Source organism: Anas platyrhynchos, chromosome 20 (assembly GCF_047663525.1).
Source record: "Anas platyrhynchos isolate ZD024472 breed Pekin duck chromosome 20, IASCAAS_PekinDuck_T2T, whole genome shotgun sequence".
Taxonomy (NCBI): Eukaryota; Metazoa; Chordata; class Aves; order Anseriformes; family Anatidae; genus Anas; species Anas platyrhynchos.
Window position 1 is genome coordinate 4,421,174 of NC_092606.1, and position 12,286 is coordinate 4,433,459.

General features: G+C 56.5%; 1 protein-coding gene across 2 annotated transcripts; it reads left to right on the plus strand.

Annotated features, from left to right (window-relative positions):
* The first annotated feature begins 508 nt into the window (after positions 1–508).
* LOC106018216 (trafficking regulator of GLUT4 1) lies at positions 509–9,914 on the plus strand. 2 transcript variants are annotated; one of them, XM_027472179.3, is made up of 3 exons: positions 509–1,007; positions 4,529–4,661; positions 5,176–9,914. In XM_027472179.3, the coding sequence occupies exons 1-3, from the start codon at positions 603–605 to the stop codon at positions 5,181–5,183; spliced, it is 546 nt and encodes a 181-aa protein (XP_027327980.1). In that variant the 5' UTR covers positions 509–602; the 3' UTR covers positions 5,184–9,914. The 2 variants fall into 2 exon arrangements, with proteins under 2 accessions (XP_027327980.1, XP_027327979.1); XM_027472178.3 differs by having other exon boundaries at positions 5,254–9,914.
* The last annotated feature ends 2,372 nt before the right edge of the window (positions 9,915–12,286 follow it).

The following is a 12,286-nucleotide window of genomic DNA, read 5'->3' on the forward strand; positions in this document are numbered from 1 at the left end:
GAGGGAGGACACGGGGGATTCCCCCCTAAATCCCCCCAGTCCCGCCCCATCCCAGCATCCCAGCATCATCATCTAGGTTGGAAGAGACCTCCAGGATCACCCAGTCCAACCTCTAACCCCATCACATCCCATCTCTCCCCATATCCCATCCCATCCCATCCCATCCCATCCCATCCCATCCCATTCATCCTATCGCTCCCGATTCCCCCCCATCCCTCCCCCTCATCCCATCCCATCCCATCCCATCCCATCCCATCCCATCCCATCCCACCCTCCCCTCCCCAAATCCCCCCAAACCCCCCCACCCCTCCCCAACCCCCCACCCCTCCCCACCCCCCCACCCCTCCCACCCCCCCTAACCCCTCCCCACCCCCCCCAACCCCCTCCGCCCCCCCCATCACCCCCCTCCCCCCTATCCGACGAGCCTCCCCTCCCTCCTCCCCGGTGCTTTCGGGGGGCGTTGCGCATCCCCCGCTCCTGCCCCGGGGGCCGAGCCGTGCTGGCCCCACCCCCGGCACGGCCTCCCCGGGGGGGCGGCGAGCCCCGAGCGCAGAGCGGCGGCTGCGGGGAGCGCTCGGAGCCCGCTCCGTCGGGGCCGGGCCATGGCGAGCGGCACCGCCGCGCCCCCGGGCACGGGCTCGGGGTCGGGCTCGGGGTCGGCGTCGGGTTCGGGCTCGGGCACGGCTCTGCCCTCCCGGCTCCAGGAGACCGAGAAGCTGCTGGCTGCCACCGAAGGGTTGCGAGGCTCCAAATCCTTCACGGCGGCTCTGGCCGGCGAGGCGGAGCGCAACGGGCACGGGCTGGGCTACAAATCGGTGTCCGTCGGGCACCTGGACGCGGCCCCGTTGTCGCCGTCGCGGCTCAGCCTGGGCAGAGCCTCCTCCACCGGCACCAGCACGGCACCGCCCGAGCAGGGCCGCCCCCGGGACTACCTGGTGCTCGCCATCTTCTCCTGCTTCTGCCCCGTTTGGCCCATCAACGTGGTGGCCCTCGTCTTCTCCATCATGGTGAGCCCCCCCCCGTGGGGGCGTGGGGATGGGGAGGGATGGGGGTGCTGGGGGGGGTGCTGGGCAGGGAGGAGGTTGGGGTTGGGGGGTGCTCTGCACAGTGTTTGGGGCTCTCCGGGATAGCGAGAGGTGGGATGGGGTGGGGGCAGCCCGGGTTGAGGGTGGGATGCAGGGTACGGGGTGAGGTGGGGTGTAGGATGAGGTGGGATGGAGGATATGGGGTGAGGTGGGATGCGGAGTGAGGCGGGATGGAGGATAGGGGATGAGGCGGGAGGTGGGATGAGGTGGGATGAGGTGGGATGATGTGGGATGATGTGGGATGCAGGATACGGGATGCTGTGGGACACGGGGTGCTGTGGGACGCAGGATAATGTGAGATGAGGTAGGATGTAGGATAAGGGATGCTGTGGGATGCAGGATGATGTGGGATGCAGGAAATAGGATGCTGTGGGATGCGGGATGAGGTCACAAGCAGAGCGGGGCACACCAAGCCCCTGTGGCCCCGTGCTCCTCTCCCAGTGGCACTGGGCAGCCCACAGCCCGGTTCCCAGCCGGGACAGAGCTGCTCTGCCCCTGCACCTCGCAGCCCAGCCCTGCAGCACTGGGGAGACCCGGGCTGGGGGCTCGCCGCTGCTCCCAGCCCCTCCAAAGGGCCGGGCTGTGCCTGCAGCTCCCGCGCTTGTTCTGAAGAAAAAAAATATCCCCATTAAATATCCCCCACAGCTCAGCTCGCACACTGACATCGCAGCTGGGGAGAATGAAAGCAGGCAGCCTCCCACCCATCCCAGCAGAGCCTCGCAGGCACGGCCACCCCCTTACCCACTGCTTTACACCCCCCTGGCACCTTTTACACCCTTCACTTGCCACCGAGGCAAAGCTTCCCTTAGAAAATCAGCCCAGGGCGAGCGCTCGCCTGCTCACCACACCAAAACACACGGTGAGGGGACACACAGCGCTTCCCAAAAACCAGCAACAACTCGAGGAGTTGGTGGCAGGTGCTGCAGAAAGCCCTCTGGAGAGACCAGTTTCCATTTTGAGGCAGAATCACCGTTTTTACCAGCTGCCATCTGCACGGTGCAGCTGTGCGGTGGCGGCCGCCCAGGCGGCGCGCGGGGAAGCCGGGTGGCCTCGTCCGGCTGGGCGAGAGGGAGAACAACGGGCCAGCGGGAGCTCTCACGGGGATTTTCCAGCCCCGTTAGCCTTCAGGCAAAAGAAATCCTCCTCCACTCGAGGCTGGAGCCCGCAGCGGGGCAGGGCTGTGCCTCGTGGGCCGCATGAGCCCCTGGAGGGGACGAGCAAACAGAGAGATGAGAGCCCCACAGCCCGGTGCTGGTGCAGGGCTGGGGGAGGATCGGCTGCTTCCAGCCCCCTGGGACCCTCCACAGCTCATGGCCCCCCCCGTATCCAGCAGCCGGGGACCCCCATGGGTTCCCCATCTCCCTGCTGGAAACATCTCCCCGGTGCTCCCGCAGCCTTTGCACACAAAAGCTTTTCTGGGCACTAAGCAGCAACCGGAGAGGGAAGCAACTGAGTGCTGTCGGATTTGGTGTCTCATAAATCATTTTTCAGGCCCTGCTCTTGGATACGATGGCCGGGGGTAGGAAAAAAAAATCTGCTCCTGCCCCCAGCCTCTGCCTGCTTACACTGGTCTCATGGAAAAGAGCAACCTGGAGGCTCCTCCACCTCCCCTTTGGGTGTGTTTTATTGACAAGGCGAGGGCCTGGAAGCTCCCGGGGGTATAAATGTGGTGGGTACGGAGCGAGGTGGGAGAAGCCAAGGCCCAGGTTACTCCTTCAGATGGTGCCCCCGTCCCCCTGCGTCCGATGGTGGCTGGGACCTCGCCACCATGGGTTTCAACACAATGTAGGTGATGAGGATTAATGATTTATTCTGAGTAACTGGTGATAAATCTGAACGATTTATTCTGGATACCGGGATAGCTATCCGGAATAGGTCAGCGGAACGCATCCCAAGCCAGTTCCTAAATTGTGAAGGGCTGAAGGAAGAAGCTGTGACGGGTCGGTTGCCTTTGTCACGGGACTAGAAAAAGTCCCAGAATTTACAGAAAAGTAACTGCCTTCATCTGCAATGAGCCCACTGAGGCTACCTATCAGGAGAACACCCTCTGAGCAGTAACGTGAGCAGGGGACGAGATGAAAGCAGGGACTTACACTCACGCCTACACTCACGACTCCATGCCCAAAAAAAACAGCTTGGCACACCCGTGGCACGCTGCCCCAGCCCCCAGGCCTTTCAGAGCTCTTCTGCCTCTTCCAGTCTTGATTAATAAAGAAAATGTTCGTGTTTTCACGTAGAAAGAAAATGTTAGCATCACCGATCCCAGGCAGCTATAATCAAACTGTTCCACGCCGATGAATAATATATGGACAGTAACAACTGCTGGCTAAACGCACCGTGCCAGTGCTGATGTATTTTTCGTAATTGTTCGGGATAAATGATCAGCAAACACTTCCAGAAGCTACGGTGATAAATATGTTGAATTCGTTAGCCCATATATTTTGCTTGGAAGACAGCTAAAATTGCAAATGTGTTCCACCGTGATCTAACCCACACCTTGCAAAAATATTATACTCGGTTGCAAATATCTGAGCCTATAAAAATCCCAAATGCGAGGAGCTGTCAGGGAGCAGTGCAGGGACCCTGTCAATCCCCGTGCTTCCCTACTCACCCCCTTCTCTCCACCAAACCTTGAAGCTTCATTTTGGCACCTCCTGTTCTCTAACACAAGGCCCTTGGCTGCCTACCACTGGTTTTTGACATTGCCAAAGGTGCTGTAGAGACCGAAAGAAATGAGGTCTAGAGCGAACCCAACGTCAGTGCTGGGGAAATTGCTCTGCCTGGGATGTGTTAGCACAACCAGACACCCGCGGGGCTGCAGCCACCTGAGTTAACCCCAACCCCAACCCTAACCCCAACCCCTAGAGATGCATTTTGAGAAAGGAGAGGGGGATCGTTTAATACCCCTCCATCTTTACCTCGAGCTAACATTATTTTCCACCTTGAGCTCCCCCAGTTTTAGCAGCCACATCCCAGAGCCAGGACTCCATTGTCGCTGGGGGGCTCCAGCCTTGCCCCCACACCGACAGCTTGTTCCCAAAGCACTTTGTCCCTTGGGGACCTCCCGTTATGATGCCGGTGCCTCCTGCACACGAGCTGCAGCAATGCAGCAGCACCCCAGCAGCATCCCCTATAAGTGAATTCCTTTTGGGGGTTACAGAATTTTATTTTTTTTCCCCATTGATGAGCCAGAGAGGGCTGGGGCTGGGCAGTGCCTCCTGTCCCACCCTGGGGACACCTCTTAGTCCCTCTGACACCAGGCAGACCCCATCCCATGCAGCTCCTGCCCACAGAAGCATCCCCGTGGGGCCGCCCCAGGGCACCAAACTGTAGGATACAGGAGCCCAGACCCCTGCGGACGCAGCCGCTCTCATTTTGGGGTCTGCAGCCAGAGCATGGCCCCGGATCCCTTCTCAGCAGCCTCTCTCTGTGCTTCCCCCCAGTCGAGGAACAGCGGGCAGCAGGGGGACATGGACGGAGCGCGGCGCCTCGGCCGCATGGCCCGCCTGCTCAGCATCGTCTCCATCGTCCTGGGGACCATCATCATCGTGCTCTACGTTTCACTCAGCGTCAGAGGTAACATCTCCTTCCCTTTTCCCCTGCCCAGCTCAAGCAGGAACCCCACACGGTGCCCCGGGTGCTGTCCCGGGAGTTTATAGGGCAGCCCTGCCTGTAGGATGCCCCCGTTCCCACCCCAACCGCAGCGTAAGGGCACCGAGGTCCCCCGTGGGCCCACCCCCAACAGCACCTGTGTGTGCAAAATACCTTGGGGAAGGGGTTGTGGGAGATCTCCCAGACAAGGGGCGTTTAGGCTAAAACCCAAAGCCTTGGCAAGGCTGTGCTGGGTTTGGAAATGTGTAGCGGGGTGAAAGCAAAGGGATCCAGCCTGCCCAGGGGTGCAGTCCCGCAGTGTTTGGGGACCTTCCCTGACCCAAAGCCACCTGCCAGGAGCAGCGGGGCCGCTGGCAGCGCTGCTCGGGCTAACGGGAACCTCGGCTCTCGGCCGCTCGAACCCAAAGCCCGAGCCAAGAGCATCGGGGACATCTCTGTGACTGCTGGAAGCTGCCCTAAGCCTCTCTTTATTTTACAGTTTCCTAGAAGACATTTTAGCATGCAAATACCTCGAAGAGGAGGAAGACAACTCTCCTTTTGGGGTTTTTACTTTCAGCCTCGCAACAAAAACTTGTCACAGCGTAGGGGGGCCGCCCCGGAGGAACGCGCGCTTCTGCTCCGCCGCCCCCTGGGAACGAGCCCGGACGAGGGCTGGGACGAAAACATCGTGAGAAGGGATGGGGAAGAGCTTCGGGTGCCGAGTGGAGAGGAGAAGGGGGAAGCCCACTACCTCATTCCCCTCCAGCAAAACTGACGGAGCGGGGAGACAACTCCTGGCGAAGGGCAAGGAGGGAGTTTCGGGAACGGAGCTTGTCTTAAAGAAAACCTAAGGACGGGCCAGGACACTTTGAGGAATCCCCTCTAAGGATTTTGGCACAAGCGACTGTGTTGTTGGGGGGTTGTTGGTTTTTAAATCATTACATTCTCTGTCTCGACGACAAAAAAAAAAAAAAAAAAAAAAAAAAGCTCAAACTGCCATCGGGAGCGGAGAGCTGCTGGGGGCAGGAGGAGAGCCGAGCTGCAGGAGGAGCCCGGCTTGGGGCCACAGGAGCTGGAGGGTGTGGGGGTTGCTTTTGTATTTTTGATGAAAAAACAAAACAAACAATAACAAAAAGAGACGATGACCATTTGCATGCCTTTGGGAATGCTCTCCACGTCTGTTCCTACAAGCTCTTTTGTCACTCGCAGCAGATGTCGGGGCCGGCGGAGCAGGATGCTGCCGCAGCAGAACGCCAGGCTCCTCCTCAGCCGGCCCCACGGTGGGGATTTTAATGGAAGGAAACAACGCTTTCTCCGTGCAACCACACATTTCTCTCCCTGGGCACCCGAAGCGAGGTTAATGCTCGTGGCGCGGAGGAAAGAGCCTGGTTAATCTGCAGCAGCGGCACCGAGGCACGGAGAGCCCATGCTACCCGCTCGAGCGTTTTTTGTCCTGTCCTGTCCATCAGCCAAAAGCTGCAGCGTGACCCAGACCCCATCGCCGCCCATACTCATCTCCCCTCACCCCGCTGGGCTTCAGCTGAGGACCTCCCAGGAGATTTTCAGAGGTGCAGAGGGGTTTAGGATGCCTGCTCCTCTCCTTACCCCTCACACGCCCTTCTGCGTCTCTGAACATCTCCAGCACCCCTGGAGCTGGCTGGGGCCGGCTCCACAGACAGTATTATTTTTTAACATTTTGTATTTAACGACATGTAAAGAACACTGACTTTTTTTTTTTTTGCTCCTCCTGATCTGCCTGGGCCCCCCCCATGCCCTGCCAAGTCTTCCACGATGCGCGGCCCCCCTCTGCCGTCCCCACCTCCCACCCGTCCCTGCCACGGGCTGGCACAGGCTCTGGTACTGTATTTGCCACCCAGACTATGCAAGGTGTCACCGCCTGTCGTTGTACCCAGGCTCTGTAGATGGCTCCTGGCCATATCCACTGGCTCCGTGTTAGCCGAACCTCCTTTAGCAAATCTTTGCTGGCACAAGTACACGACCGGGAGCTGCACCCCCCGCCTGTCCTGGGGCACGAAATGTGTTCCCCTGCTCCCTGAGTTAATCTGGAAAAACCTCAGAGCAAACCCAACACGGCCAAGGGCTTTGTCTACGTGGGGAATTGCTGCCCAGCACAGCAAGGTGTGCCGGGAGAAACCTCCCAGCAACCTGGCACCCGCGTCCCTTCCAAGCTGGTGAGCACAAGGGGCACGCAGGGAGGCAGCACAGAGAGCTGCCGGCTGTAAATCCTCATTCTGCAGTGCCCCAGGGGCATAGCTGGGAACATTCTCCTCTTTGACTGCTCCTCCTTACTGAGTTTCCTCTGGCTGGATGTTATTTGGACCTAGGGGAGAGGGGAGCCACATCCCCAGGACACGCTGCTGATGTTTTCCTCTAAGTTCAAAGTGGTTCCAGGGGCTCAGAGCAATAGCATGTTACTACAGCACTTTCTTGGGCTGCCTCCCCATCTGCCCCTTTGCCTGTGCTTTCTTATAAACTACAAGCTTCTAAAAATGGACCAAATTCACTACCTTCCCTTTAGCAATTCTGTTTTCTGCCCTTGGTGCTAGGGGAAGCTTTGTGCTCAGCCTGGTGCCGCGTCCATCAGGGTGTTCCGCGGTTTCTGCTCTTGTCCCCACTCTCACCAGAAGCCTTCCCTTTGAGACTAAACCCCCTCATCTTATGGGTGGGCTGCTCTGTTCCATCAAATCCCCAAAAAGTTTCCTTTTTAAGCCCTGAACCCGAATGCTGCTGGCTGGCCAAGGGGCGGCTTTGTCCTGAGCCACTGACAGCCAGCGAAAAACTTGAAAGCCAGGAAAGATCCTCCGAGGACAGGACACGCCAGCATCCAGGGAAAACCACAGCACCTGAGAGCACCAAATGAAGGATTTAAATGCCATTTTTATCATTACATGAAGCCTTTCCTCTAAAGAGCCCAAACTTCTTCACTATGGCTAGCGACGAGGCCCTGCAGCCCCGCACGCGGCGGCTCGGCGTTGTGCTCTGCTAAAGGCACAGATGGCAAAGTTGTTCTGAGTCACGTGCACGAGCAGCTCAGAAAAGACATTTTTTCTTTCTCCTCCTCAATATAAATAGGAGTGAATGCATAATTCCTTTGAATCTGATGTTTCCAAAGGGATCTGTGCAAACACACACCTGCACGCTGCATTTCAGACCGGGCTGGGAGCCCTGCTGCAGGCACGGGATGGTGAGGGGCCGCATGGAGCTGGGCAGGAGAAGTCTCTGGATGAAGAAGGAGCAGCAGAGGCACTAAAATTCACTAAAAATCAACGCCCACGGTGAGGATTTATTGCACGCACCCACATGGGGTTAGTGTCTTCTGCCCAGCCCGGAGCACTGGGCTGCCGAGGCGACCGCTTCACAGCCCAGTGTTACAGATAACAAAACTGAAGACGCTCCAACTCCTTTCCTTTTTTAATCTTCTTTCTGGTTAGAGCCAATTGCACTGCTTTGCGCTCTTGAATACACCTTTCTGGGCCTTGTCCTGCACTGAGATCCAGCTGAAAGCTCTCCGGGCACTCCTGACATCAAATATTTCCTTTCCTTGCAATGCTGCCCTCGAGTTGCACCAGAGAAAAACTCCTCAGGAGTTTCCCTGTGGCATGCATGGTCTCACCCCGCCGTGCCAAGGAAGAGGCCGATGAGCCCCAGCCCTTGGCACCTCACACAGGATTGTGTTACGAGGAGCAAAGCCCTGGCAGAACCCACCCTGAGACCACCGGGACCCAACTGTCCTCCTTTGGGCTTTGAACAAGGAAACAAAAACACCCCTTGTGATTTTTTGCCAATTCAGTGCAAGCACCTTGCTGGGCACATCCAGGCACCACTGCTGCTCTCCTGAAGTTTGTTTTTAGGGCATGGATGGGCGATCATGAGCAGTATGTCACGGAAAGGCTTCTCCTCCCCGTCTCCAGCTCGTTGCCAGCTGCTGCAGCCTCCCCTAGGCTCCCACCTCAGCATCAGGCTTTCTGCTTCCAACTAAAACACGAAATCCTCAGGATTTGGCCAGCTTCACCCCCCAGCAAAGCAGGGAAGGAAGAGGCAAGCTGCACGCGGCGCGGTGGCCACCCAGCCTTACCTGGCAGCGCAGTGCGGCTGGTAGGAGGACAGCACGCTGAGGAGATGGAGAAGGTGGGAAACGCAGCTATAAGCGAGTCCGAGTAGGAGTTGGGATCGACAAGTGTGAGATCCTGGTGGGACAGAACCATGCGGATCGGGAAGGAGCCAGCGCACGGAGCCGTGAGACCACACCAGCACCCAGCCTCCAGGGCTCATCACCCTGGGGAGGTTCAGCAGGGCCCAAATGGGTGAGGGGATGCTGGAAGGACGCACTGGGAGTGATTCAGGAGTGATTTGCAGACGGGCTTATCGTCCTACCAGCAGCTGGGAGGATGTGGGGAGCAGCACGGTTCAGCCGGCTTCTGGCAACGCAGCGTCTGGCTGGGGAACGCCCGCAGAGGAGACCAGAGGGATTTTAGCACAAAGGGAGGAAAACGGCAAAAAATCTGCTCTCAGTTTGCTGCACCGGCCATGCCCTAGGGGCTGGTCCCACGGCTTTCTCTTTGAATCCCCCAGCCTTACACCTTGTTACTGAGCACAGCCCAGAGCCGCAGAGCAGGACCCACCTCGAGTAACTGCAGATTTAAAGTTCATTTTCTTCCCGCGTACATCCTTTAGTTTTGGTGAAAATTTGGACTGAAAATCCCCCTGCTTGGGCACAAGCCAAAGGGTGCGGTTCGCATTTGCAAACGCCAGTAGGTAGCAAAACTCCAACCCAGAAATACCCACGTGGGATACGGAGCACCGGGAAGGGAAGGTGTGCGGTACCCCAGGGCAGCCCCTCACCACTCCTGAGCAGGGCCACACGCTCCCAGACCCTGCACAATGGTGCCAGGGCAGGATCCGTGCGTGGCAGCACCTGGGGCATTCCCCCTGTTGCTGTAACCACGGACGTGCACAGCCTCAGCCCCTCGGAAGTCCGGCTGGAAGAGTTGGATCCACAAAGAGCACGAACACAGCAGGAATTTCGGCCGGGCACTTGGGTTTGCTGATAGGTGTTTCTTTCCCTGCAGGACGATGTGGTATACCTGACATACTTCCTTTGTATTTCTTGGCATGAGAAAAAAAAAATTAAAATGTAACATGCATGGTCACAGCTGAACTTATTTCTTCTGTCTATATAAGAAAAAAAAAATAATTAAATTTGAACTAGCCATTGAATCATCGCTTCTCACTCCAAGAGCGAGCAGCTCAGCGGGTATTTGGGTGCAGTGGGTTGCAGATACACACACAAGCAACTGGCAGCAGGCAGCAGCACGTCAGAGAGCAGAAGGGACAGAGCCCAGCCCGGTGCTGCAGAGAGGAGCGGTGCTGAGCTTCTTGGTGAGCACGGCCACCGTGGAGGTGTCTCAGTTCTTCCCCTCCCACAGCCAGGGTTAGGGAATCATCGTGCCCATGCTGCAGCATGGTGAACAGACTGATGGGCTGTACCCAAACCTCTCAGCCTCTGGTGGGGTCCAGGAAAGCTTTGGGCTGCCTGCCATTTTCGTAGGCAGCATTATGATAAATACCTTTTCCTTCCCTATCAAGCTGTAGTGTTGGCTGGGGAGGAGGAACACCCCCCCTGCTGGTACTCAAAGCAAGAGAAAGGTGCAAACACAACATCTGTAAACTGCTGGGCACACAGCTCCGTTACCCTCACGTGCATCTCAGGAAGCAAAGGAACCATAATCAGCCCTGGATCCACCACAGCCCAGGGCTCTGAGCCCATGCTCAGCTCGGGGTGCCCAGTAAGAGGCCGCTCAGCCCCGCACCCAGGCTCAGCCCCTGCTTTGTGTCCCATCCCTTCTTCCACAGCACGCTCTCTACCTCCTACTGGGCCCTGTAGCTTGCTCGCCCAGAAGCTCTGCAAGCTTGAGCCTGGTGTCAGGGAGGTCCAAAGAGCCACTTTCGTCTGCCTTGATCGAGAAGCAACTCAGACAGTTATAAAATTCCGTGTCATTCACTTATTCTTCACCAAAACCAAGGGCCCCATGCACAAGACTGGACAGTGTCCCCAGTGGGGAGAGCTCTCGAGGAACAGAACCAGTTGGCATCTCAGCACACCGATGTCTGAGGCTGCTTTAACCCCATCTTTGGCCTTGTCACTTACTGCTTAAGAATTCCAGCATGCAAGAAGGCTGAGCAGGAAAGGAGGATATTTTTGTCCTGGAGGAGGAGAATCTTGCTAGCATAAAAAAAAAAAACAACACGCAGAGAGTGGAGAGATCTCCCTTCAATGGGAGCATCCCCCGAGCATCCTGACCGTGTCACTGAAGCAGCTGGGCAGATGCAAGCTGCAGGCTTCAAAGACCGAGGCTGACAGCCTCTGCTCTGATGTTTCACTAAAGAGCTGGGAGTGCCAAGTGCTTTAGCCTCCTGTTTTATTAATACGCTGCTCTGATGGCTCATGTATAATAGATACACCAAGGAACATCAAGAGGTTTACATCCCATTTCCATGTTGCATATGGTTTCTACTAAACACTATAGGCTCTCCATTCACCTCTTTAAGTTTGTCTTGGCTAATGAAATTGCATGAGTTTTGGGGGACAAAAAAGGGACAAAAAGTTGGTCACCAATTCTTCATCTGGTTTCCATGACTTTGCTGCACATGGGAGCTACAAATTAAGTACAGGGAAAATGAATTTGCTCTCTCATAACACTGGATGCTGTTGTAGAAAGTGCAGTGAAGGGCTTGGCACATTGCTTGTGGGGTGACCGAGCCAGAGCTCAGGGTGCTGCAGCCACCCCAAAACCAGGCAGGAGCAGTGTGCAACCATGCTGGGTGTCTGAGCAGCGCACAAACACGTCTGGCTCTGTTAAATCACTCTCATCTGCACAGACACGAGGGGCTTGGAGCTCAAATATGGCCAAAACAGACAGATTGTACCCCAATCTCCTCCCTTACAGAAAGGTAATTAGCTGGAGATGTTAAGACCGAATTAAGATTGCCACCGAGGCAGGCAGAGCCGCACAGCAACGGCTCGCTCATCTGCACAAGGCTCTCCACCAGGAGCCTAGCTGACCCCACAGGCACAAGGCAGACATTTCCATCACGTCCCAAGCTCATATTTTTTTAAAATCTGACATGACATATTCTACAAACTTGGTAGAAAGAGCGGTGGTTAGAACGCATATGACTGAGAACAGAAAAAGGCAGCTTGCGCAGCTAAGTACGAACTGCCTCAGCAGATCAGGGCACTGCTCTAAATCGGGACCTTCCCCTTCTGGTGGTTACTGCTGGATGCCTCAGAAGATGAAATCTCCCACCCTGCAGGCTCTAGATTACCTAAAATAGAGTCATGGGGATTTCTCCGTGAGCCAAGCCACCTAGTTTATGTGCTAAAATGTGAAGACTGATGGTCCTCATTGTTTCCAGCTTAGCTGTAAGGTTAGATGCTATTCTTGGTCAAGAGCTGCCAAACGTTGCTGAAGCTTGTTAGGTTGTTTGCTTTAATAGCACACAGCGTGAAACAAAGACGGGAAGTCTTCACAGCAAAATGCCTCCTTCTGCTGAGCTCGCTGCATCTCGCTGCGCCTTGGAGAGGTTTA